Source organism: Numenius arquata, chromosome 3 (assembly GCF_964106895.1).
Source record: "Numenius arquata chromosome 3, bNumArq3.hap1.1, whole genome shotgun sequence".
Lineage (NCBI taxonomy): Eukaryota > Metazoa > Chordata > Aves > Charadriiformes > Scolopacidae > Numenius > Numenius arquata.
In genome coordinates this window covers 22140331-22162785 of record NC_133578.1, presented here as the reverse complement: position 1 = coordinate 22162785, position 22455 = coordinate 22140331, and the positions used below count along the sequence as shown (strand labels likewise).

The following is a 22455-nucleotide window of genomic DNA, read 5'->3' as shown; positions in this document are numbered from 1 at the left end:
CTACACTACTGTGTCAGACTACTAAAACCCCAAACCCCATGGTGAGTTATCTGGAGTGAGTGTGGCTTTTCTTGTGCTTATTACTCTAGAACCTAGGAGGATTTCATGATCTGGGAGCATTGCTGGTTTAAGCAGTGGTCTCTCACTTCAGAGTGAGAGGTATCCACCTTATGTGGACCCTCTGTTAATTGTAGCACGGCCAGTCATTGAAGACGCCTCATTTTGTTGGTCTTTGCTCTTTTTGAATTTTCTATGAAATTCTTTTCATCCCCTTTTATATTTTCTCTCTTTCTACAGATATGATAAGAATTTGGTGTTTGCTCAGCACTGGGGAATTCGGAAAGGAATAATAATGGGATTATTCACTGGTTACATGTGGCTTATAATTTTTCTGTGCTATGCATTAGCCTTTTGGTATGGCTCTAAACTTGTCCTTGAAGAAGAAGAGTATTCACCTGGCACTCTCCTGCAGGTACTCATTTTAGCTTGATGTAACTATTCTGGACTGTTTCTTAAAACATTGATTCTGGAACACATATTTGTAGTGTTCTCATATCTGGTGGCTCAGTGGTAACAAACACTATATGTGTCTTTTAAAGATAATTACTAAGTATGTGTATGAAAATATATGACATAATTGGATAAGAATAAAAAAAATTTCCATGTTTATTTTAAATATTTGAAATGCTGCCTCCTGAGATCAGAATAATGCTTTCATTTGAGAGCCTGCTACACAATTGGCAGAGGCCTGAAACTAACTTTCCCATTTTGTGGGTCAGCATGTGGCTTCTGGGATATTGGCTTCTCTGAAGATCTTACTTGGTGATGGAAAAGCTCATTATGGTAAAGAGATTTATCACCAAAGAAAGTTTTATCAAATCTAACCTCTCTCTCTTGAACAGTTTCTATTCCTTTGAAGCACCATTTTCCGTTGCTAATTGCACCAGCTCTATAGATGACCAAGTAGCTGTAAACATATATGCTGATAAACAGCCACATGGCTGTGGCTCCTGCATTGTATGTAAAACCTTACTAACCTGCGTGGCATTCCTGCGTCCACTTCTGCACAGTAGACGCTTTAGACACTGATACATAAATGCAATAAAAAGAACATCTACAGATATTTTGGTTATTTGCTTTAAGCCAGGACTGCCCAAATGGCAGGCTCCAGTCCAGACCACAAGTAAATTTTTCCTGAATGTTGGTAAGTCCTGGGTGTTCTGATGAGACATCTATTTCCGATCTTTCTCTGACTGTTGCACACCATAAGAGCTCCCAACCACCAGCAGCTTGCAGTGCAAAACTTCCTGTTAAATGGAGCTTGGTAAATTACTCTGAAAACATTGTAAAATTGAGTCATTCTGTTCAAGAAGGATGTCCCTCACAGGAAATCATTTGTAACTGCCCTTCACACCAGTAGTTGATACAAGGTAGTGCTGTGAAAAACAAAGTGAGCAATTTCCTTGCCTTGCACAAGGTAACTATAGCTCAGTGCTTCCAAATGACAAATGGCAAATGGTGGGAATCTAACCTGTGGCTGAAAAATTGTAGCTGTCAGTGGAGAGACTCTCTCTTATGCTCCCCTTCTTCTCTCAGTTTCCAGTCAACTTTCTTGTACTTCATGTTTTCTACCATACACTCTTAGTCTAGCAGGGCGGGTTGGGGAGGAAGGGTTTGTAGATACAAAACATTTAAATATATTTTTCGTGGTCTTTGAAAAACTGTTGTGCACCAGCCATATTGCACTGAGATACACTAGGCATTGCCTTCCCTTCTTCTAACAAATGTGCAGAACCTGCTCCCTCATGTTCATGATGGATTCTGACATGCATATAACCTAATTGCTTTGAGACTCATTCACACAAGAAAATGAGTTTGTAGTAAAGCTGAGTATGAACTTACAGCATGGTCTAAATATCACAGTGTAGATGTTTGCAGTGCACAGTATGTATACAGTAGATTCTTCCACTTTAGCCATGGGGATTTTCTCAGCAAACATCACTATAGTGCAAGGGAAAACGGAGTCCTGTGTACTTTTATTTCTTTCTCAACAGTAGTGTTTCCTTATACAGCTTGCCCATTTATCCTGACTGCTGTTTGTATTGTATTCAAAAGGCTAGCTGAGTCCTTGACTGCTTCTCAGGTATTGCCAGACTACAACAAAGGATTACGTACCAGTTCTCCCAGTGCTCAGGATGAATATTCAAACTATCAGCCACAGTAAAGCAAAAAATGGACCAAAAGCCTACACCAAAGATGTTATCCAAATCTTTATAAACTGCTCTGCCTAAACGACCTCTATAACTGAAAAACTAAGGAGGAATAAAGCAGAGTAAATTCTAGGAAAAAGCCTGTTTGTTCTGACAGGCACAGCCTGGTATGTTAGCACTGAGAAGAATAAGCTAGACTTACAATACAATGCAGCTCACTCCTTGTTGTAAAAATGGAAAACCAATACATTTGCATATGTGTGGTGTTTCGGTGGCACCTCAGTAAATACCTGGGTGCGCAGGTTTTTAGGTCAGGGCAAATATGAGATAAGTTGATTTACGTCAGCCTGGAAGCAAAGTTGTGAAAGACAGTGAAATCCTTTCCAAGATGCATTTGTTTGCTTTCTTGTGGGCTAATTATGCTCATATAGTGAATCACTGCAGCTCAGCTGATGCACAAGAAGCCACTAAGCCACTGTAGTTTGATTTGCCTGTCTAAGCTCTAAACTGTAATAAAAGCGTGCTGTCATATTTTATTAATTTCTTTTTCCACTTCTTCAGGTTTTCTTTGGTGTTTTAGTAGGAGCTTTAAATCTTGGCCAGGCATCTCCATGTCTGGAAGCCTTTGCCACTGGCCGTGGGGCTGCAGCAAACATTTTTGAGACAATAGATAAAGTAAGTAATGAATTTCTAAAATGTGTCACTTTGTAGTGGAAAAATAATTAAATAAGCCTTAAGAGGTAGTCATTTTATCTACTGTGTAAATGAGGAAAAATGAGTGCAATTAAAGAAAAATTGACTGTGCAATAGAAAGGTCTAGTGGTGTGTGCATGGGCTCAGAGAGGGTGTTAAATAGATTTCTTAAGTGGCCTGTTTCTGAATAATGAAGTTTTACTTCAGGTACTGCTGTTTCTTACTCTCATTTCTCCTCACGTATAATTACTCATCAGTGTTGGCCCACAGAAAGTGTACAGGCAGGAACTAATAGTTACCTTGAAGCCAAACTTGAGGTAAGCATCTAGCTCCCAGCATCCAGATGGCACAAAAAGATGTGGTTCCATTGGCATTACTGGCAAAGGTGGCCTCTGTCACCTGTCCCAGAGCTACTCTGAGTTAAAATGAGACCAAATGAGCACAGGCACTGGTCACGCAGTAGTCATAAATGTTAGTCACGATATTATCTAGACAGATAGATATTTGAAATAAGGTTATATGAGAAAGTCTGAGGGCCACTGGCATTTATTGATGAGAATTCCTTTCTATATCTGAATAAACTTAGCGGTTGGCAAAATACTGCTGATTTCTCAGCACTATATAGTATCTCTGGTCATTGACAAACTTTATTCTGCTAAAAGCTGTGTAAACACATTAAAATTAAACACATTAAAATGCTGCTTGTCTTTTACAGATTACATAAGGGTATATAAAGAAGACTAGAGGGGCTGTGGTAATGCTAATGGACTTTTTAGTAACCCTTCAATGTTCTATAATAACAATAACACATATGCCTTATAAAAGTACTTCATAAGCTAAAGTTCTAAAAGAAACTGAAAAACAGATGAATAAGGGAAGTGCTTTTTAGAGAAAAATTTAAAAAACACAGAAGACCTGCAACAGTAAGAATTAATCACAAAATTCAAGATAAGGCTGTCAGATAACCTTAGGGTAAAAAAAAGCAAAAACTGAAGTGAGATTTCGTCTGTCTAGAGAAAGAGTGACAAAATTAGATCCATCTGCTTGCTGCTTTTCTAGATTTGTGATTAGACAGTAAAAGCACAGCTCTGCCCTGATACAAGTTTTTTTCTGGCACTAAACTTATAGCCAGGCTGAGCTTCCCATTTGCAAGATCAGTGAAACTTTTCTTCATAGCTTAGTATCTGAATTTAAGCATGATATATTCCTAAAGAGGAGCCAATCTTTTTGGTGTTCTTAACATCTTAGAATATACACATTTCTCGTATTAAAATTCCCTTCAATGTGTTAGGCTACATAAAAAATCATGCACATTTCAATTATCAAACATTGATATTGCTATAGTTTGATTCATTCTCTGTATTCCACACTTCAAAAATCTATCCTTAGAAAATTTTATTTCTTTGGAATTCTTCAAATTTATCTTAGTTCTCTGCTCATGTCTAGCAGTCCACAGTACCCCAGCCTGGACAAATGTATATGAGACCCGAAGAACTTAATGGGAAAATTTCGAATCCAGAGAGGATTACAGCTCTTAGGACTGTGTGTGCAAGGATGGATGTTTTAAATCCAAAGTGGTAAAACGTGCAGATTTGCAGCAATTAATTGATTTTTCAGTGCTGTGGGAGAATGTTTATATGAGGGAAGTAGTGCCATTTTATTCCTGAGAAGCTGGGTAAATTAACTGAGTCAAAATGCTTCACTCATTCAGCTATTCTGTTCCAGCAAAAACTAGTGGAGTGGTTGACTGTGGTACCTGCAGTAAGCTTCAAATGAGAAGAAGGTGCATTCATCTTGCCTGTACCACCCACCAGTGACAACTCCCCTGTCACTGCGGCCTTCAGTTTCATGTCCCTTGCCTGCTAGCCCCAGGGCGGAGCCTGCTGCTGGTTCAGTGCAGCCAACTGCTGTTCAAACAGAAGTGCCGGGGTTTTGTGTGATGTTGGGAATATTTATCTACTGTAGCAGTGTTGGCTGTTTAACAGCAAGTAAATAACACAATAAATTCTATCCTAGAAACCCGTCATTGACTGCATGTCAGAAGAAGGCTACAAGCTGGATAAAGTACGAGGTGAAATTGAATTTCATAATGTAACATTCCATTATCCCTCCAGACCAGAAGTAAAGGTAATTATTCCTCACACAATTTCTGTAAACAATCAAATATCCCGGTTCTGCCAGCAATTTCTGGATTTTCAGTAGAGTTTGTTTTTCAGAAGCCAGACCTTCTGTTTAAAGGTAGACTGAATAATTCTATTAAAGGGTTCTTCTAGTTACCATTCTGCTTATTTTACCATTGTGATATGATATATCCATTGCCATACATATTCCTTGCTGCTGAACACAGACTCATAGTAATTTCAGACAAATTCACCTGCATACAACTTCTCTTTCAATCAATTATTCACTTGTATCAACATGTGCTAGGATAGGACACAAAGTAATGAGATGAATCGTGCAAGGAGATTTTATAAAACTTTTCCATTACCCTGGGGATATGTCATGTGACCCATTAAAATGCTAAGAAAAGGTACAGGAGCATCTGCTGTACACCCCATTATTTCTCTACTACTGTGTTTGAATTGACAAATTCTCCTTGGAAAAGCAAATTATTGTACAAGCAAATGCATGCTATTACTTCTAAAGACAGAAGCATAGGAAGTATCAGATTTTTCTACATAATTTCACTGTTATATTCTTAATATTAAAAGAATTTTAATATTAATACAATGCTTTAAAAGGCATTCATAATACGTGTGCAGTGTTCTTTAAAGGGGATTTATTACCGAGTTCTCCAATGGTATTCACTTGACTAGTTCTTAATGATGAACAACAGGAACAAACAGATCAAAATCTGCCTGCCTGACGTGGAAAAGAGTGCTCTGCATTTATAAACTTTTCAAACAATGCAAATATATTTGGCCTTCTTTTTTCTCCTCCTTCGTAATATTTGTTCTGAGTTTTGTGAGATTGCTTGGAATCTCCATTTTAAGATACCGAATATACCCGCTTTGTTGTATGACTGTGAGAGAATTAGAATGGATGGATTCTGTTTCTTTTTTTTTTTTTCCTCTCCAGATTTTGGATAACCTTAATATGGTTATTAAAGCAGGAGAGACAACAGCTTTTGTTGGAGCTAGTGGAGCTGGAAAAAGTACAACAATACAGCTAATCCAGCGTTTCTATGACCCCACTGATGGCATGGTAAGAGTACCGGTCTAGAATGTGTTTCTCTAGACCTAGGGACTTGAAAGAATGACATGGTTTCTTCTCCAATGTGGGAAGGAAGATTCCTAACTTTATTTTCTTTCATTTTATTTTTTAAAAGAGCAAAATATCCTCTTGTATGTTTCAGGGGAATGTTGAACAGTCTCATCAAAAATAATTATGTGAATGATTAAAACTGTTAGGAGAAAATAAAAATTCAATGCTGAATCTGAGGGAAAGCTATACCTGTAGACACAATAATTTAGGAGTGAGAAATCATTTTCCATTCTGGAAAACACAGTATTGAACACGTAATCATTATCCCATAATGTAGCTTTAGTATATGCAGTTACCATTTAGTAATGGATTGGCTAAGAATATGAATTACATCTATTAACAGTCTCATTCCATTTATATGTTCCCAGTTGGCACAAATCATATATATAGTGACCTGTATTTGAATGTATAAAAGACAAAGAGCCAATTTATTGTGAACATATCATCGTAATTTTGATGATTACTTTCCACCTGGTTTTGTTTCTGAGGCCAAGCAAAAAGAAATATTGGGAAATGAAATGAAAGAGCACAAATCCTAGGCCCAAGAACTAGCATATACTACTGCCACTGCATTGCATATTTTATGTATGAAAGCTGACTTTTACACTGGTCATGGAAACACAGCATCATAGGCCCTTCAATTCCATTGTGTCTGTCTTTGTCTCTGAACTGGAGGGGACAATGGCCCTGACTTTTTTCCTTTTTTATTTTTTTTATTTTTGTGTGTTCATGTTTTAAATGGCTTCTATAGATTACCCTGGATGGCCACGACATTCGTTCCCTTAATATCCAGTGGCTACGCTCACAGATTGGTATTGTTGAACAAGAGCCAGTGCTGTTTGCCACCACGATTGCTGAGAACATTCGCTATGGTCGGGATGAGGCTACCATGGAAGACATAATCAAAGCAGCCAAACAGGCCAATGCTTACAATTTCATCATGGACTTGCCACAGGTATGCTGTGCCTCGTACAATGTTTGTCAGAATTTGATGGGAAAATAGAGAAACCTGTTGTCCCTTCCCCTATGCAGCCATTTGTGCTCAGGTGAAAGTGCAGATTAATACAGATAGCAGGCAGCAACCTATCCTTTGACTAGAGTTAATTAGGTCTTACTATGTGTATGTCACCAAGTTAAAAAGACCGAACAAACACACACAAAATGAGAAGAGTTAGCTCCTCAGGAATCATCTGCACAATGTTCAGTATCGTGGTAATAATCATATCATGATTTTAAAATATGTATTTTTCATGCTATGGAGATCTGTTTCTGCTCAGGCCAAAAGCAATTTAGATCCCAGACTCTCACTGGCCAGCATATGTTTTTGAGTGGTCTGTACTGATCTTTACAACCTCATCTCCTTGTATGAGCTCTGTAAGTTAGCTGGAGGTTCCCTCTTCCCTTATTCCTTCCATTATGATGACAGGGTTTGGATCAGTCCTATGGTATCCTCCTTACTAAGCCCATATTTGATAGTACTGGGCCACTGGGCTGTTTATTTTTCTAGAGTGTTATTTTGCCAAGTAGCTTCTCAAAGGGACATGTTACAACAGTGAACCTGACTGACAGGACTCAAGTACCATTAACTAGTGTCAGTATGCACTTTCTATCCTCCATCTATGCACTTCCAGGCTTCCAGGAAACTATTCATAGAATGACTATGAAAAAGCTCCTGTTTATTTCCTGGAAACAGAGGAATAAACAAGGTTTGGGTCTAGGTGAATATAATTATCCTGGGTTTTGAGATCTAGGCATTATGTGTTTATTTGTTTCTCTACCTGAACCTGATGCCACCAGAGTATGATGTCCATGAACCACAGACACAAGTGTTCATGAGTCACAGGCCATCAGCAGACAAGTCCAGATCTGTGGAAAGTTTGCTGGTGAGTCACCTGATGGAGAGTGAGCAGGGGTTTCCTCTTCATTTCAGCTTTTGCTGATACAGTTGTTTTGAGCCAAACCAGAACATTTCACCTTTTTATCAGTACATACTTTTGGCTTGGGGTTGGAACCCCAATTCAGGCAAAATTATGTTGTTCATTTTGAAGGAAATTATTTCATTGGCTCTCCTTTGAATCTGATACACCAACAATGTTTTAGTCTTTCAAAGACAGTATTTTTTTAAGTCTACTCCCAGGACAAATCTGAGAGACTTTTTACCAAAGTCTTCACCAGAAGCTTAACAAACTCTTTTGTTATCTGTTGTATTTTCATTTTTTTCCTTCACACAGCAATTTGATACTCATGTTGGAGAGGGTGGAAGCCAGATGAGCGGAGGTCAAAAACAGAGGATAGCTATTGCTCGAGCTCTTGTGAGAAACCCGAAAATCCTGCTACTGGATATGGCTACGTCAGCACTTGATAATGAAAGTGAAGCTACTGTCCAAGAAGCACTTCATAAGGTTTGCTATAGCATAACATAAATCAGACTTTAAAAAGCAGAAAATATTTTTAATGCGCTCTGCCGAGTTGCAACAAAGCAGTGGGAAGCTTTTCTTAATAGCTGTTTCATACACACAAGTAGAACCTTATTATAATTGACAGAAAATATTTTTTTCTTACTTTGGGACATTAATAGAAATCTACAGCTCCCTTTGCTCACAAACAGATGCTCATCTATGGGCTATGGATGGAGTTCAAGTCAAAGTCAGCTGAAACCACTAGAAAGACTCCTATTGATTGGACCAAACTTTAGATTACACAGTGCTGGTTCCAAGCATTTCTGTTTGCTGTTCTGTGAATGGGGCTGTTGTTCCCTGTCAGGCTCGCCTTGGACGCACAGCAATCTCCATAGCTCACCGCCTGTCAGCCATCAAAGCTGCCGATGTCATCATTGGGTTTGAGCATGGAAGGGCTGTGGAGAGAGGAACGCATGAAGAACTCTTGAAGAGGAAAGGGGTTTATTTCATGTTGGTGACCTTGCAAAGCACAGGAGATGGAGCACTTAATAAAGAAGCAACGGGAAGTAAGTGTTTTGTTTTCTTTTAGAAACTGATGTAGAATTCCACAGAATGCAGATTATTTTTTTGAATGAGGGCTAGTTGCCTTTTTTTTTTTTTTTCCTTCCACCCTTATGGCTGAATTTTAGCATTCATAGAAGTAGTACATTAATAGCTCTGGCAAAGTGTTTTTACTGCCTATGCACTGAATAACCTTCCTAATATAGATCTGCCCTGAAACATTAATTCTGACCTGCAATACCTGTCATTTTATAGCTCCATTTAGTGCTGACAGTCCAATCCTGCTTTATTTGAAATGCAAGCAAATTACAGAATATGCTGAAACCACCCTATTTGTTTTACTAGCGGCAGATTTGAATCAAAGCTTCTGGAAATGGAGGTCTAATAGAATGATCGGTTGTATTTTTCTGAAGCACCGTACCTTGGTCATATCCAGAGGGCAGTTTTCAACAGCGCAATGTCCAGATGGAGACTGGTGACGAGTGGTGTCCCTCGTCAGTATTGTTTAATATCTTCATCAATGACATAGTGGGATTGAGCACACTCTCAGCAAGTTTGCAGATGACAACAAGCTGAGTGGTGCAGTTGACACACCTGAGGGACGGGATGCCATCCAGAGGGACCTGGATGAGGTCGAGAAGTGGGCTTGTGTGAACCTCATGAGGTTCAACAAGGCCAAGTGCAGGGTACCTGGGTAGGAGCAACCCTCAGTATCAATACAGGCTGGGGGATGAAGGGATTGAGAGCAGCCCTGCCAAGAAGGGCTTGGGGGTACTCGTGGGTGAAAAGCTGGACATGAGCTGACAGTGTGTTCTTGCAGCCCAGAAAGCTAACCATATCCTGGGCTGCATCAAAAGAAGCATGGCCAGCAGGTTGAGGGAGGTGATTCTGTCCCTCTATTCCACTCTGGTGAGACCCCACCTGGAGTGCTGTGTCCAGCACTGGAGTCCTCAGCACAAGAAAGACATGGACCTGTTGGAGCAGGTCCAGAGGAGGCCACAAAAATGATCACAGGGATAGAGCACCTTTTCTATGAAGACAGGCTGAGAGAGCTGGGGTTGTTCAGCCTGGAGAACAGAAGGCTCCCAGGGGACCTTATTGCGGCCTACAGGCCTACGGGAATTGGGGGGGCCTACAGGAAAGACGCGGACAAACTTTTTAGCAGGGTTTGTTGTCATAGGACAAGGGGTAATGGTTTTAAACTAAAAGAGAGTGGATTTAGACTAGATATAAGGAAGAAATTTTTTACAAGGGAGGTGAAACACAGGAACAGGTTGCCCAGGGAGGTGGTAGGTGCCCCATCCCTAGAAACATTCAAGGTGAGGCTGAACGGGGCTCTGAGCAACCTGATCTAGTTGAAGATGTCCCTGCTCATTGCAGGGGGGTTGGACTAGATGACTTTCAAAGGTCTCTTCCAACCTAAACTATTCTGTGATTCTATGATTGTATGCTTGGATATTATTACCTTAAAAGAAGAGAGCAATTATGGTGCTAAAATAGGGAAACAGTCTTTAACACTCATATCCCAAGTGGGATGGTCCTTGGATTAATATTCAGTTAACTACATCATGTCAAATACAAATATAAAACTTGTGGTACATGCAGGTTGAATAGCTGTATTACATTCCTTGCTTTCTACAAAGTATTCCAGTTATGACTTGGAGACACTGCACTTTTTTGCAGAGCTACAGTGGACTTAGGTTGTATTCAATTTTAGCACAAACTTAAGAGCTCTATATATTATATTTTACAGCAGCAGAAAATAATGTGGGTGAGCCAAATCTCGAGAAAGTCCAGTCATTCAGCAGAGGAAGCTATCGGGCCAGTTTGCGGTGAGTCTTAAAAATGATTGTAAACCTCAATATGTTTCCAGATCTCTACACTTCTTTCCACTATTCTAAAATCCCAGTGGTGCTAATGAATCACTTCTCTGTATGTTGTGTAAGAAAGGGTGGAAGGGCTGCAAACATTTTAGTAAGACAGAGTTCACTTAGAAAGAAATAGCTTGGGTAATATGGTACTGATTGAAGGCCCATGGATAAATAGCAAGACTTAGTTTTAGTCCCGTTTCTATCCATAGTACTTTCTCTCCAATTGTGGTCTACTGTGTTAATGTTCCATTTTTAATATTACTCCATACAGCCATATATTTATATTACCTAGTGCACTTTCAGTGCAGTTACATGAAAAATGACTTGCTGTGCAATTTTTAGAGAAATCATTGCAATGTACAAGGACATCTTTATTATGGCTTCTACTTGATGAAAGTTAAAGCATTTTACAAGCCAGACTGTCCTGCAGCGAGACATTTCTTTCAGGCAGGCCCATGTCAGACATATGTGAGTGAATAGGTCTCCCACATCACAGGGTTATGTTTTGTCAGGGAAAGAGGTCGCTAGTTTTATCATCCTGTTTTGCTGGACTGAATTACTTGATAGTGGTAATGTGACTTGATATCTTAATGGGTTGTGCAAATATAGCAGGATACACCACAATTTTGGTTAATCAATACAGGGTGCAGGGTACATATATGGCAATGTCTGAGTGTTAGGGGTGGAATATGATTTTGAAAAGTATTTGTACCTGTTGTGGCATATTTTCTTCTCAAGAAGTTGAGAGAACATAGAGGAAGAAAGAAAAAGTCTGTGGGGTTCCTATGATTTGCTTTGTGATTTAGTGATTGAATCGTGATTTAGTTGATATGAAAACTGCACCTGCTTTGCAAGGAAGTATTGTGTTATGGAGCTGTGAAGAACAGACCGTTTCTGTCCTCTTTACAGAGCTTCACTTAGGCAACGCTCCAGATCTCAGCTCTCTAATGTGGTCCCTGACCCTCCATTATCCATTGCAAGCGATCACGCAGAGTATATGAATCTTATGCCTTATGGAGAAGGTGATGAACAAGCGAAAAAGGTCAGTTTATTAAATTTTAAACCAAACAGGTTATATTACTTGGTAATGATAACCTGTAGATATGTGTCTTTATTATAGGAGTTGTTGGCAGATAGTCTTCTTGGATTGGTCCTTTTCTCTACTCAAACAAAACCACAGCTTCAGTGCTTATCCTCTGTGTAAACCCTGGGGTGCATTTTGATGGCTGTTATGCTTATTGATCCATATACAATTTCTAGCAGATCATGACCTGTTTGTAAATTGATATATGTTGTAGATTAAGCTTAAAAAGACATATTCATAGAAGCTGAAATAACTGACAAAAAGCAAAATGCTCAGTCTTCTAAATGTAATAGCCACGCAGTGATGCAAATGACACTGCTTCTTGTTCAATAAAGAGTAAATTCACTTTAGTCTCAAAATCACCTGGAGGTTTGAGTAGAGACCTTCACTGCAACCTAACCCAGAGTCCTTTCACTGTCAGTGTCCTTGTGCAATCAACTAGCATAGAAAATAAAGACAGCATGCCTTAAAATTATGCAGAATATGTAGGAATATACACAGTGAATTTCCAAAGTGCTTATGAAGCTCATTGTACCAATTTGCATGGCTGTGGTTGTCCAGTGCAGAGTACAGCAATTAGAAATCACTGTTCTTGCTCTTGCTAAGCCTATTTTGTGGATAGAGGGCTTTAGTGCTGTCACCCTGGCACTAGCTCAGAAGGAAGAGAAAATACAAGATGATTCCACCCATTCATCCCTGCACGTTTCCAGCAGATAGGTCTTCACAATGCCTATTTTGTCTGGGCATTTCCAGCCATAAGAACTGAGGGAGATGAGCAGGGCTTAGCACACTGAACATTACAAAAATTCTGCACAAATCAAACTGCAGGGTAAGCTATAACTTGATGATGAATATTCTGTTCTTACTGGGAATAATTATGGGAATTCAGCATATAGTCTGAGGATGTTTCACAGAAGGGAGGCAAATTAGCATGTATAAAGCCTGAATCCAGCTATCGCTCTGAGATCTCCCTTTTAATTATATAGCATACCTGTTAATTTGATCCAGAGTCTGTTCAGTGTGTTCACTCACAATACTTTAAAATAATATTTAAGAACATTCCATGAGTGACACCAAAAGCTGCTTGTGAGGAAGAAGTTAAGTTTTGGCACTGGGTATTGCATCACTCCTCATCTGAAGGCAGTGAAAATGGAACTGCCTGAGTTTCAGTGGCAGAAAATCTGAAACTGGTCATCATTAACCTCTTAAATTGGAATCAGTAGAGCTGCATAAGGCATGAATCTTTCTCTTTTTCTCCAGGGACAGTAAAGGTAGTCATTTATGTATCCCTCTTGTGATTCCCTAGCCCTACAAAAGAGCTCCAGACAGCAGCCAAGACCCATCACTGCTCTTTCCCATACAAAGGTAGAGCAGCTGTTTGGGCACTAGATGGCCATTTAATAGATTATGCAAGCTATTTCATTTGGGGATGAAGGGATACATTTGCTTCATAAATCCAACCTGTTTTTTCAGGAACTTGTTGATGTGGAGGAAGATCTCAAGCCTGTATCATTTACCAGAATTTTAAAATACAATACCTCTGAATGGCCATACATGGTACTTGGATCTCTGGCAGCAGCTGTGAATGGAGCAGTCAATCCACTCTACGCTTTGTTATTCAGTCAGATTCTTGGGGTATGTTATGCTAACATTTTAAAGTGTATTTTAGCTCTGAAGCAGAGAGGAGTGAATGTACAATGCAGAACTTGACAAGTTTTGGGCAAATCTTTATATCTCGTCAAGTAAATGGGGTTAGCCTTCTTGCCTATAAACAATTATTTAGTAGAGATATTTATATCACTGTCATCACACTATGATTTGAGCCCTTTGAAGGGGTAGGCTCATTAGCATTTGTCATGTGTTCTTCATTATCTCTCTTGTTCAGTTTCCAGGAAGTGCTGGGATTGGTTTCTACACTTCCATACAGTTTATTTTAGATGTGACAAGATGTATCTCATGTGCAGGTACAGTGGAGAGAGAGACATGCAGAGGTCCTTCCCTGTGGAATTTCATTCTATAGACTTGGCCAAGCCTTTGAGAAAAGTTTGGATCAGACCCCAAAAATACTTCACTTTTTTGTTCATATCTTTCAGGCAGCTCTTTACTACCTGCTGCCTGCAGAATGCCCAGGGAGAGGTAGATAATTGTAACAGGGTTCATAGCTGCCAGAAAAAGGTACACTTGCATCAATAAGTTTGGAAGGTAAGCAGGAAATAAGAATATGCTTTAAACCTTGGCATTCACTAAAGGATGTGTCACCATCAAAATCCACAGTTTTGCTTGAAACTCTTCAAGACGTCAACTGTGACTGCTTTTTCCTTCAAAAACTTGTTATAATAGAAAGAGGATGCTTCCCCTTTTGTAAAACAGCTTTTTGGGGAAACTGGATGCCTGCCTGAGGAAATTCAGCACTGCTCTAACTAATGCCTAGGAAAGGGTCCTAAATTTTCAAAAACTAGGAGGATAGAGAAAACCTCCCCATTGATGCCATTTCTTATTGGTTAAAGTAATGCCACATTCATTGGGAAGAAAATGTGAAAGCCACTATCATTTTGCAATTTGGGTACCCACCTGAGATAGGATAAAACTTGTGTTGTGATTCCCACTTACTTGTTTAGGTCATGGTAGTGCATGGTGTGCAAAGAATATATGACCTACAGGGCAGACACCCTTCTAGAAACTGGAGGAACAAAACCTTTCAGGCAGGAAAGAGTCAATGAATGAGCTACTGATTAGAAAAGGGTTGAGAAAGTGCTCCTAATAGAAGTGCCAGCAATCTATCAAAGGAAAGACTGACCTTTTGAAGTTTGATTTTTTCTGGGGGGTTGTTTTGGCTTAGACTTAGACATTTCTCTCTGGGATGTTACTGAGGACTTTGAGTCACATTTACTTGCAGTTTGATGTTTGCTAGCTAAGATTCAGGGAGGGGCAGAGCAAAAGGACCTTCCAGTCCCGGTTGATCTGCTTAGTGGCTTCTAGCCAACGTGCTTGGCCTTTTAGCCATAGGTGTGTCACCTCAAAATACTTTTTGAGTGTCTGGACCTCATACCAGGGACTGTGGCTTTCACTAGACAGCAGGTGAGACACTGCTATGTGCATTCTGCAATGAATCTAACCTTTGATTCCTTTTGAGAGAGGTTTTCTAGACATTGGGAGGTCTGTGGCTGACATCATTCTGCAAGATGCTAAATGCCTTCATTGCCAAGGATGAATTCCTTCTCTTGAAGGTCTCGGTCCATCAAAAGACAGGCTGCAAGAAAAAAACAAGTCATAATGAACATGAGTAAAGTCCAACATCTCTGTTTCATTATTCATAAATTTAAAACATTTCTGGCTGGTGCCAAGGCAGTCAGGCAGATGGAATATGCATCTGCTTTCCAAGCTGTCTGAATATCTGCAATGATGTTGTGACAGACACGTGGGCTTGTACTCTGGGACCAATATGTTGAGAAAGTGAGGGGAAAAAATCCCACAGCTTTGAAATGAAAGGATAAATTTAGCAAAATCTGCCTTGAAGGTTTGCAGAAATTGATCCCCAAAAGTGAATGAAGAACTTGGTAATACTGAATATGTCTTCTGATCAGTGCAGAGCACCAGTGTACCTTTGGAACAAATTTCTCAGTACTTTTTTCTTACTATGCTTTGGTTCTCACTGTGGAACTGTCTCAGAGTATGGGAAATGGATCCTTTCCAGTGAAACTCAACTGAAAGATGTGCTCCAACTGCTATTGGGCATGTAGCCCATGGCCCCAGATAAAAGATAGTCCACACTAAAACCATTGAAACTTGTATGATCTGAACATGGACACCTCAGCAACAACTCTTTCCTTTTATAGACCTGATGCTACTGTCCATGCTACATGTTACTGTAATCAGTGTTATTTTTTTAAAAACAAGAACATAGGTCAAAAATATAGCCGAGCATGTTAGGATAGCTGCAAAATGGGATAGTTCAATTTTACAGGACAGATTTGCAAAGGCAAAAAAAAGTCCTCTGTTTGCAGTACAGAGATCTCTTCCCTGCACGTTATCCACATTTCCTTCTTTAGGACTATGAAGTGCTATCGTTCTCAGTTTAAGGAGGAGCGTAAGCACATAGTTCAGCCCATTGCTTTTCTTCAGCTGGGATACTTGCTTGAATTTAGAGCCTGCAATAGGAATCCCAGACTGACCAATAACTAGTTTCTCCAGAAACTCTCAAGATGCCTTGCAGACACTGCAGATCTCTCAGCCTTTATCTAGGAGCAATAGAGAGAGCCTGGCCACAGGAATTGGGAATGCCTTTCACAATATACTCCTTGCATAAGAGAAAGCAGGGAAACCACTTTGTGGGTGATATGGATAAGACACTAAAGCAAAGGTTCACAGCATTCTCCCTTTTCTTGAATAATCATCTAGCCATACAGAAGCAATGAACAGAAGTTTATTTAAAACAGCCATAGACCCACTGTAAGGTCCTAGGGCAACTGTTTATCTCTCTTTTCAATGCTCAGACCTGTATTTGAGATTTATTTATTCAAATAGAGAGAAAAATTTCAAAGTGTGAAAAGAAAAAATGTTAAGTTCAGCCCATGTATGGGGCCATCCCAGTGTTTCTGGATGACTGTGCAGAGACAGAATGCAAAACACTTGTGTAAAAGCCATCAGCATCTCTGGAGAGTCGTGTTTTTCATCCCAGTTCACAACTGTATATTTATTATGATCTATCACACACTTTGCTTATCATATTGTTTATTAGCTTTACTCATTAGAATTCCTTTTCATTTCAACAGGGATTTTACTGATGTTTTTTCATATGAAAAAGTACCACAGCACTATAATTAATATGACATACATATTAACAAATGTTCACAATGATAAATAGTTATTCCCCTGGTTATGTTTTAGGCTAGCTATGCATGTGGCATGACCACTACTATGAAATTCATTTTTCCATTCATGTCTAGATATTGCATACCATGATGATACAGAAAATATCACCATGGCAATTCAAAAACCCAGAATCCTTGATGAACATAGTTTATGCAGCACTGAGTTCACCTTGTATCTCATTCAGCCCAAGTGTTTAACTAGAATATTTCCTACAGAAAAAAACACCCAACCAAACAAAAGCCAACAGTATCTTTTCTAGATACATAAGTTACAAAGATGAAATCTGCTCACAGCCTGGTCAATTCAGGATCAGACATGAATTGCTGAATGTACAGTGGATTCCATTAAGGGGATAGGAACAGCATCAGACCATTATGTTTTGTTCTTATTATGATAGATTAAAACATAGTTGGTGATTTTTCTTTTTTAAACAAAGATTAATCTGAGAAATAGTATGGCTTGCTACTGACAAGACAGCATGGCATTTTAACAGTTCTTAGCTTGAAATACTGAGTGCCCTTTTGATATTATCATTTTGGATTTTGCAGGATTTTTTGTTTGTTGCCAAGGTACTGATGTACAAAGTTAAAATACTTGAAGTGGAATTCCCACTAGAGAACAGCTATTTCTTTTTCTCTAATTCTTCCCTGTTACTTTGATGCATAGCTCACTTGGAACCATAAATAACTTGGGTTGACCTTTTAAGACTAGTACTTAAGTATATTTTTATGGAATTTTTATATTTTGAAGCTGAAATGAAAATTCCTTCTTTTTCTACTGTTAAATACTTACCTAGAAGAATTTAAGCTGGTCCTGATATAAGTAATAGTTGAATCCACAGCTTATTTTTAATTATATCTTACAGATAACAGTTTGAGAGATTAGTCAATTTATAGTAATTTTTACCTGTGAAATCCAATTGGAATTAATTTAAGGTTAGTAGAGAAGTACAAACATGAGTTGTGACTTATACCTGTGAGTAGCAGAAGTAGTTCAATAACTCCAGGTAGGTTGACTGGCCTACATATCAACTGCTGTGACTGAAAGGAGTTGCTAAAGGATGGCTACTTAGACTTGGACCACTACTTCAGCAGCAGCCAGTAACGCTGGGTGGTGTTGAAAAAGACCAGCTATTAAGAACCAGACATAAAAAGAAAATACCATGGAGACTGGAGCAGAACGGGATAGAGGGGCTTTACTTCAAGCACTGATGCTTTTTCTCAAGTACCCAGTAGTAAGCAAAGAGGTCATTTCTACAATCCTTCAGTAAAAGATGATAGGTTCCTCTTCAAGTCTACCTATAGCAATTATAGCATCCATTAGTGTTCGCAAGGAGAGTCATGCTAGGGTATAATTATTTACGCAGACTCCATTTTGTGGGGCCCAATAAAGTTGTAAGTGTCACAGATCAGAGAGGAGGTAAGGGAGCTTCTGCACTGTTGCTTTGTTGCTACGCCATTTATTTCATTGCTGTTCTCTGGTTAACACACTGAATCATCTTGTATAATAAACTTGTTTAACAGGAGAAAAAACCATTACGTTGTACCCAGGTTCACCTTAGGAAAAATAAGGAATTGGGCCTTTGCAAGGGGCGAGGGAGAGCTCTGTGTTCTGGCTTTGATTCTAGGGTGGGCTTCTGTGCTTGAAAATAGGGAGTCATGAATAAACTCACACACAGCAAAACTGACACTTCTAATACAATGCCACCTTTTTTTCTTTTTTTTTCCAAAGACCTTCTCCATTCTTGATGAAGTAGAACAAAAAACCCAGATCAATGGTGTCTGCCTGCTTTTTGTCATGGTTGGAATTCTTTCATTTTTCACACAGTTTCTACAGGTAATAGCAGTCCAATCTGGGCAAATTTTCTTTCTGATCCCTTACTCAGTGGGTACCTCTTGCTGCACAATATGTGTATTTATTCTTATGCACCCCAGGGATACACCTTTGCCAAATCTGGTGAGCTGCTTACAAGACGGTTAAGGAAAATTGGTTTCCAGGCCATGCTGGGCCAAGACATTGGTTGGTTTGATGACCGGAAGAACAGCCCTGGTGCTTTGACTACAAGACTTGCAACAGATGCCTCGCAGGTCCAAGGGGTAAGAGCTGAGAGTTTTAAGAACTATTTTGCTATAAGCATGACTGAAGGCCTATTTTAGCACATTGTCACAGAAATGAGCTCGCTGCAACCTGCGAGGTCTGTGTAGATCAGTCCTTGGTCAGCAAATTAAACTATTTCTATTTATCATAGACTGTCAACGAGGAACTGTTATCACTGTATTTATTTAAAAGCACTAATAGGGTCACAATTTACTGCCCGTTACTTCTGCTTGTATTACCAGAACAAGCACACAAAACTCAATAAAATAACAACCATCAGTGGAACCAGGAGCATCAAGTGCAAAAGTTTTAATTTCTTTTTTCAGTAGATGAATTAACTTTTTGCCATGATGCTTAAGCGTTTATTTCAAAACCATGTCAGACTAGTATTTTAGTGACATTCACCACTAATCATGTTTTCAAGTTTTCAGCATGGTATTGTGCTTGTTGTAACAGTTTTGATTTAAACTGACAGTCTACTTGAAAACACAGCTTACAGTACTGGCTGGTGCTCCAGCCGGGGAATCGGTTTTAGTGTGACTGATTATTTGGGAAAGCGAGCCACTAACTCCATGCCCTGTGTTTTAGTGGGTGAGGGTTAAATCATGCTGAGCTGTAAATGTTACCTGTCTGAATTGATGCTTTGGTAGAACTGAGTCAGATGCTATTTTACTTGGCTCCAATGCAAGCAATTTTCTAGAAATGAAGAACGAAACATAGAGATTTCTTTGTTACAAAAGTTGTCCTGTTTCAGCTTGATTGAAGACGGTAGGTTAGTTTTTAAAAACTATTAATGGAGGTTTTAAGAATTTAAAAAACAAACAAGAGGTTCCCAAAACCCCTGTCAGCAGCAATTTCTACAGAATCAGACAAACCAGCTGCAAATGTCTTGAACCCTTACAGGCACTTACAGGGCATATTTTAGTTGAAATAAACAAACTTTTAAAACACTGACTGAACCACTTGATAGTCTCCTAAGGGACATCTGTGTTCTAAGCACACTTAGAGCAGTGGGGAACAGCCATTCAACCCACAGCTCTAGGGGAAAAGAGCAGAACTACTTGAGCAGCTGTGTCCTCCACCTTTCACTGCCCGACACCGAGCTTAGCCAACTGCCACTATTGCAGAGCGAGCTGAAGGTGAGGAGATGCACGCAAGTGTCCAGGGTCTGAAAGTGTCTACATCTGCACCAGGAATAAGAAGTGGACTCTTGGAGTGGGTTGGGGGGTGTTAGAGCTGCAAGATCCAGGTAAGAGCAGCCCTATGGCTGCTCCTTTTGGTAGCCTCTGCAGAGCTGGGAGGTGAACCTTCCACCACAGTCAGGTCTGAGGTACCTTGCCCTGTTGCTGCAGGTCAGAGGAGAAGTAGATTATGAACGTTTTGTGCTGCAAGTTCACATCCTGGAAATGAATTTGACTGAAAATGAACAAAGATATCAAATGTATATTTTTTTTCTAATACATAGCAAGCTAGTTCCTATCTAGGGCTGCTGTTTACTGCTATGAAACAGAGTAACTTTTGAGTAAAGAAATAATTTATTACAAAAAATAGTGTTCTCAAAGTACATAAGGAGAAGATGAATGCATTCAATAAAGGTGATGTCAAAGGCATATTTAAACGTTTTCCTTAATAAAGAGACAGGCAGAAATGCGTCTGTAATTCATCCCTTCTCAGTGACGTTTCTTACTGATTTTAGCATGACTGGGACTTTGTTGTCAATAGTTATGTTGCAAAGGGGCTCTGTTTACTACTTCAATCTAGAGGGATAAATGTAGGGGCTAAACAGAGCATTCAGATGAGTGATTCTCCAGGGGAGCAAGGGAAGTAATTTCAATTTCTCACAATCTTTCTCACAATCATTAGAAACAATTTTCTGAGTTGTCATTGGAAAATTTGGTGGGTGAAAGGAATAGTGGACATTTGCAGTCCTTCTCGTGATACAATTAATTGGAAACAGTATTTCCAAATTGGCTAAATTCCAGTGCAGTTAGCAGCCGTTGGTACCGTATAATATTTAGATATCATTTAGAGTTTTCTAAAGTTTTATAGGAAAATTTATTCAAAGATTATTGAAGTTACTATTGGAGTACAAGTCAATCACCTCTGTTTATTTTCTTTGAAGGCAACTGGATCGCAGATAGGAATGATTGTCAATTCCTTTACCAACATTGGGGTGGCCATGATCATTGCTTTCTACTTCAGCTGGAAACTGAGCTTAGTTATACTGTGTTTCCTGCCATTTTTGGCCTTATCTGGAGCCATGCAGGCTAAAATGTTGACAGGATTTGCCTCTCAGGACAAGAAAGCGCTGGAAGCTACTGGACGGGTAACTTTATTTAAAAAATAATTTATATTTGCAGTCACAAGTAGTTGAAAAATCAGGCATTTGGGACCATCAGTAATTCAAATGTGATCAAACTGGTGATATTTTGCAAATAAGTTGTAATATTTCAGCTTGTCAAACCATTGAAACACCACTGGGAACTCCCTAACTGCAAAAGCACTTACTGCATGGAATGTGACTGACTTTTGAGTTATTAGACCTAATTGGTAGACACAGACCTCTCAGCAGTGTTTCACCTTTGTCCCATTTTATTTGAGGCCCCATTTGTTCATACCCTATGATTATCCAGTCCTCAGAAACCAACGATACTTAGAAATCCTCACATCTGAGAATTCAGCACTGAACCACGGATCGGTACCTGAATTTTAGAGAGCAGAATTGGCCCTTCAGTGGGCTTACCAGCTTCTCCATCAGTGTGTGCTGCTAGGTCACAGGCACAGGGTCAATATTCTATCAATTCTAATTTCTCAGCTAATATACCAATCTTTTAAAATTTTTTAAAGTTCAGATAAGCACCCACCCTTTTTCTGTTAATTTGTAACAGGAGACATAGCTCTTTCTCATAATACTTTAAATTTTACTTCATGGTGAAAGCACATCTGTGTGGGTGTTAAACCAACCGGCATGGGACACGAGGAAGGAATTCCTTTTCCTTGGAAAGAATGTGTCCTGTGTTCAGTGACCCCTGGCTAAAGCCCTTCTCCTTGTTACTCTAACTCCAGTATCACGGTTAGCAGAATTGGCTGCAAGACCCTGTGAACTGCCTCACCTCAAAGGCTGAGGATAGGTTTATGTAGTTCACGCAAGGCTGAGAATAGTTTTATGAAGTTTGCACTGGCTGAGCAGACTTCCAGTCCGTGTACTGAACAAGGAAAAGGCAGGGATGCAAGAGAAAGGAATGCCATTTTTCTTACCAGTCCACTCATGCACAAAGAGAAGTGGGCAGGTCTGCTGCCTATGAAACACTCTGACTCCATGGACTTTAGTTCTGGGTCACTAAGTTCTGGCCAGAATGACCCAGAATCTGATACTTTTGAAATATACCTAGTGCAGCTGTGCA

At 39.5% G+C, this 22455-nt stretch overlaps 1 protein-coding gene across 2 annotated transcripts in view; it reads left to right on the top strand.

Moving 5' to 3' along the window:
* The window catches only part of ABCB11 (ATP binding cassette subfamily B member 11), a 45349-nt gene that overhangs the window by 15965 nt on the left and 6929 nt on the right, over positions 1 to 22455 (top strand). The window contains exons 10-22 of one of the 2 annotated variants that reach the window (XM_074145099.1): positions 298 to 472; positions 2772 to 2885; positions 4920 to 5030; positions 5982 to 6107; positions 6919 to 7122; positions 8399 to 8569; positions 8931 to 9132; positions 10884 to 10959; positions 11908 to 12040; positions 13556 to 13717; positions 18686 to 18790; positions 18889 to 19050; positions 21174 to 21377. In XM_074145099.1, coding sequence (XP_074001200.1) covers positions 298 to 472; positions 2772 to 2885; positions 4920 to 5030; positions 5982 to 6107; positions 6919 to 7122; positions 8399 to 8569; positions 8931 to 9132; positions 10884 to 10959; positions 11908 to 12040; positions 13556 to 13717; positions 18686 to 18790; positions 18889 to 19050; positions 21174 to 21377 — 1945 coding nt within the window. Of the gene's footprint in view, positions 1 to 297; positions 473 to 2771; positions 2886 to 4919; positions 5031 to 5981; positions 6108 to 6918; positions 7123 to 8398; positions 8570 to 8930; positions 9133 to 10880; positions 10960 to 11907; positions 12041 to 13555; positions 13718 to 18685; positions 18791 to 18888; positions 19051 to 21173; positions 21378 to 22455 lie in introns of both variants that reach the window. The other variant, XM_074145098.1, reaches the window with a different exon arrangement.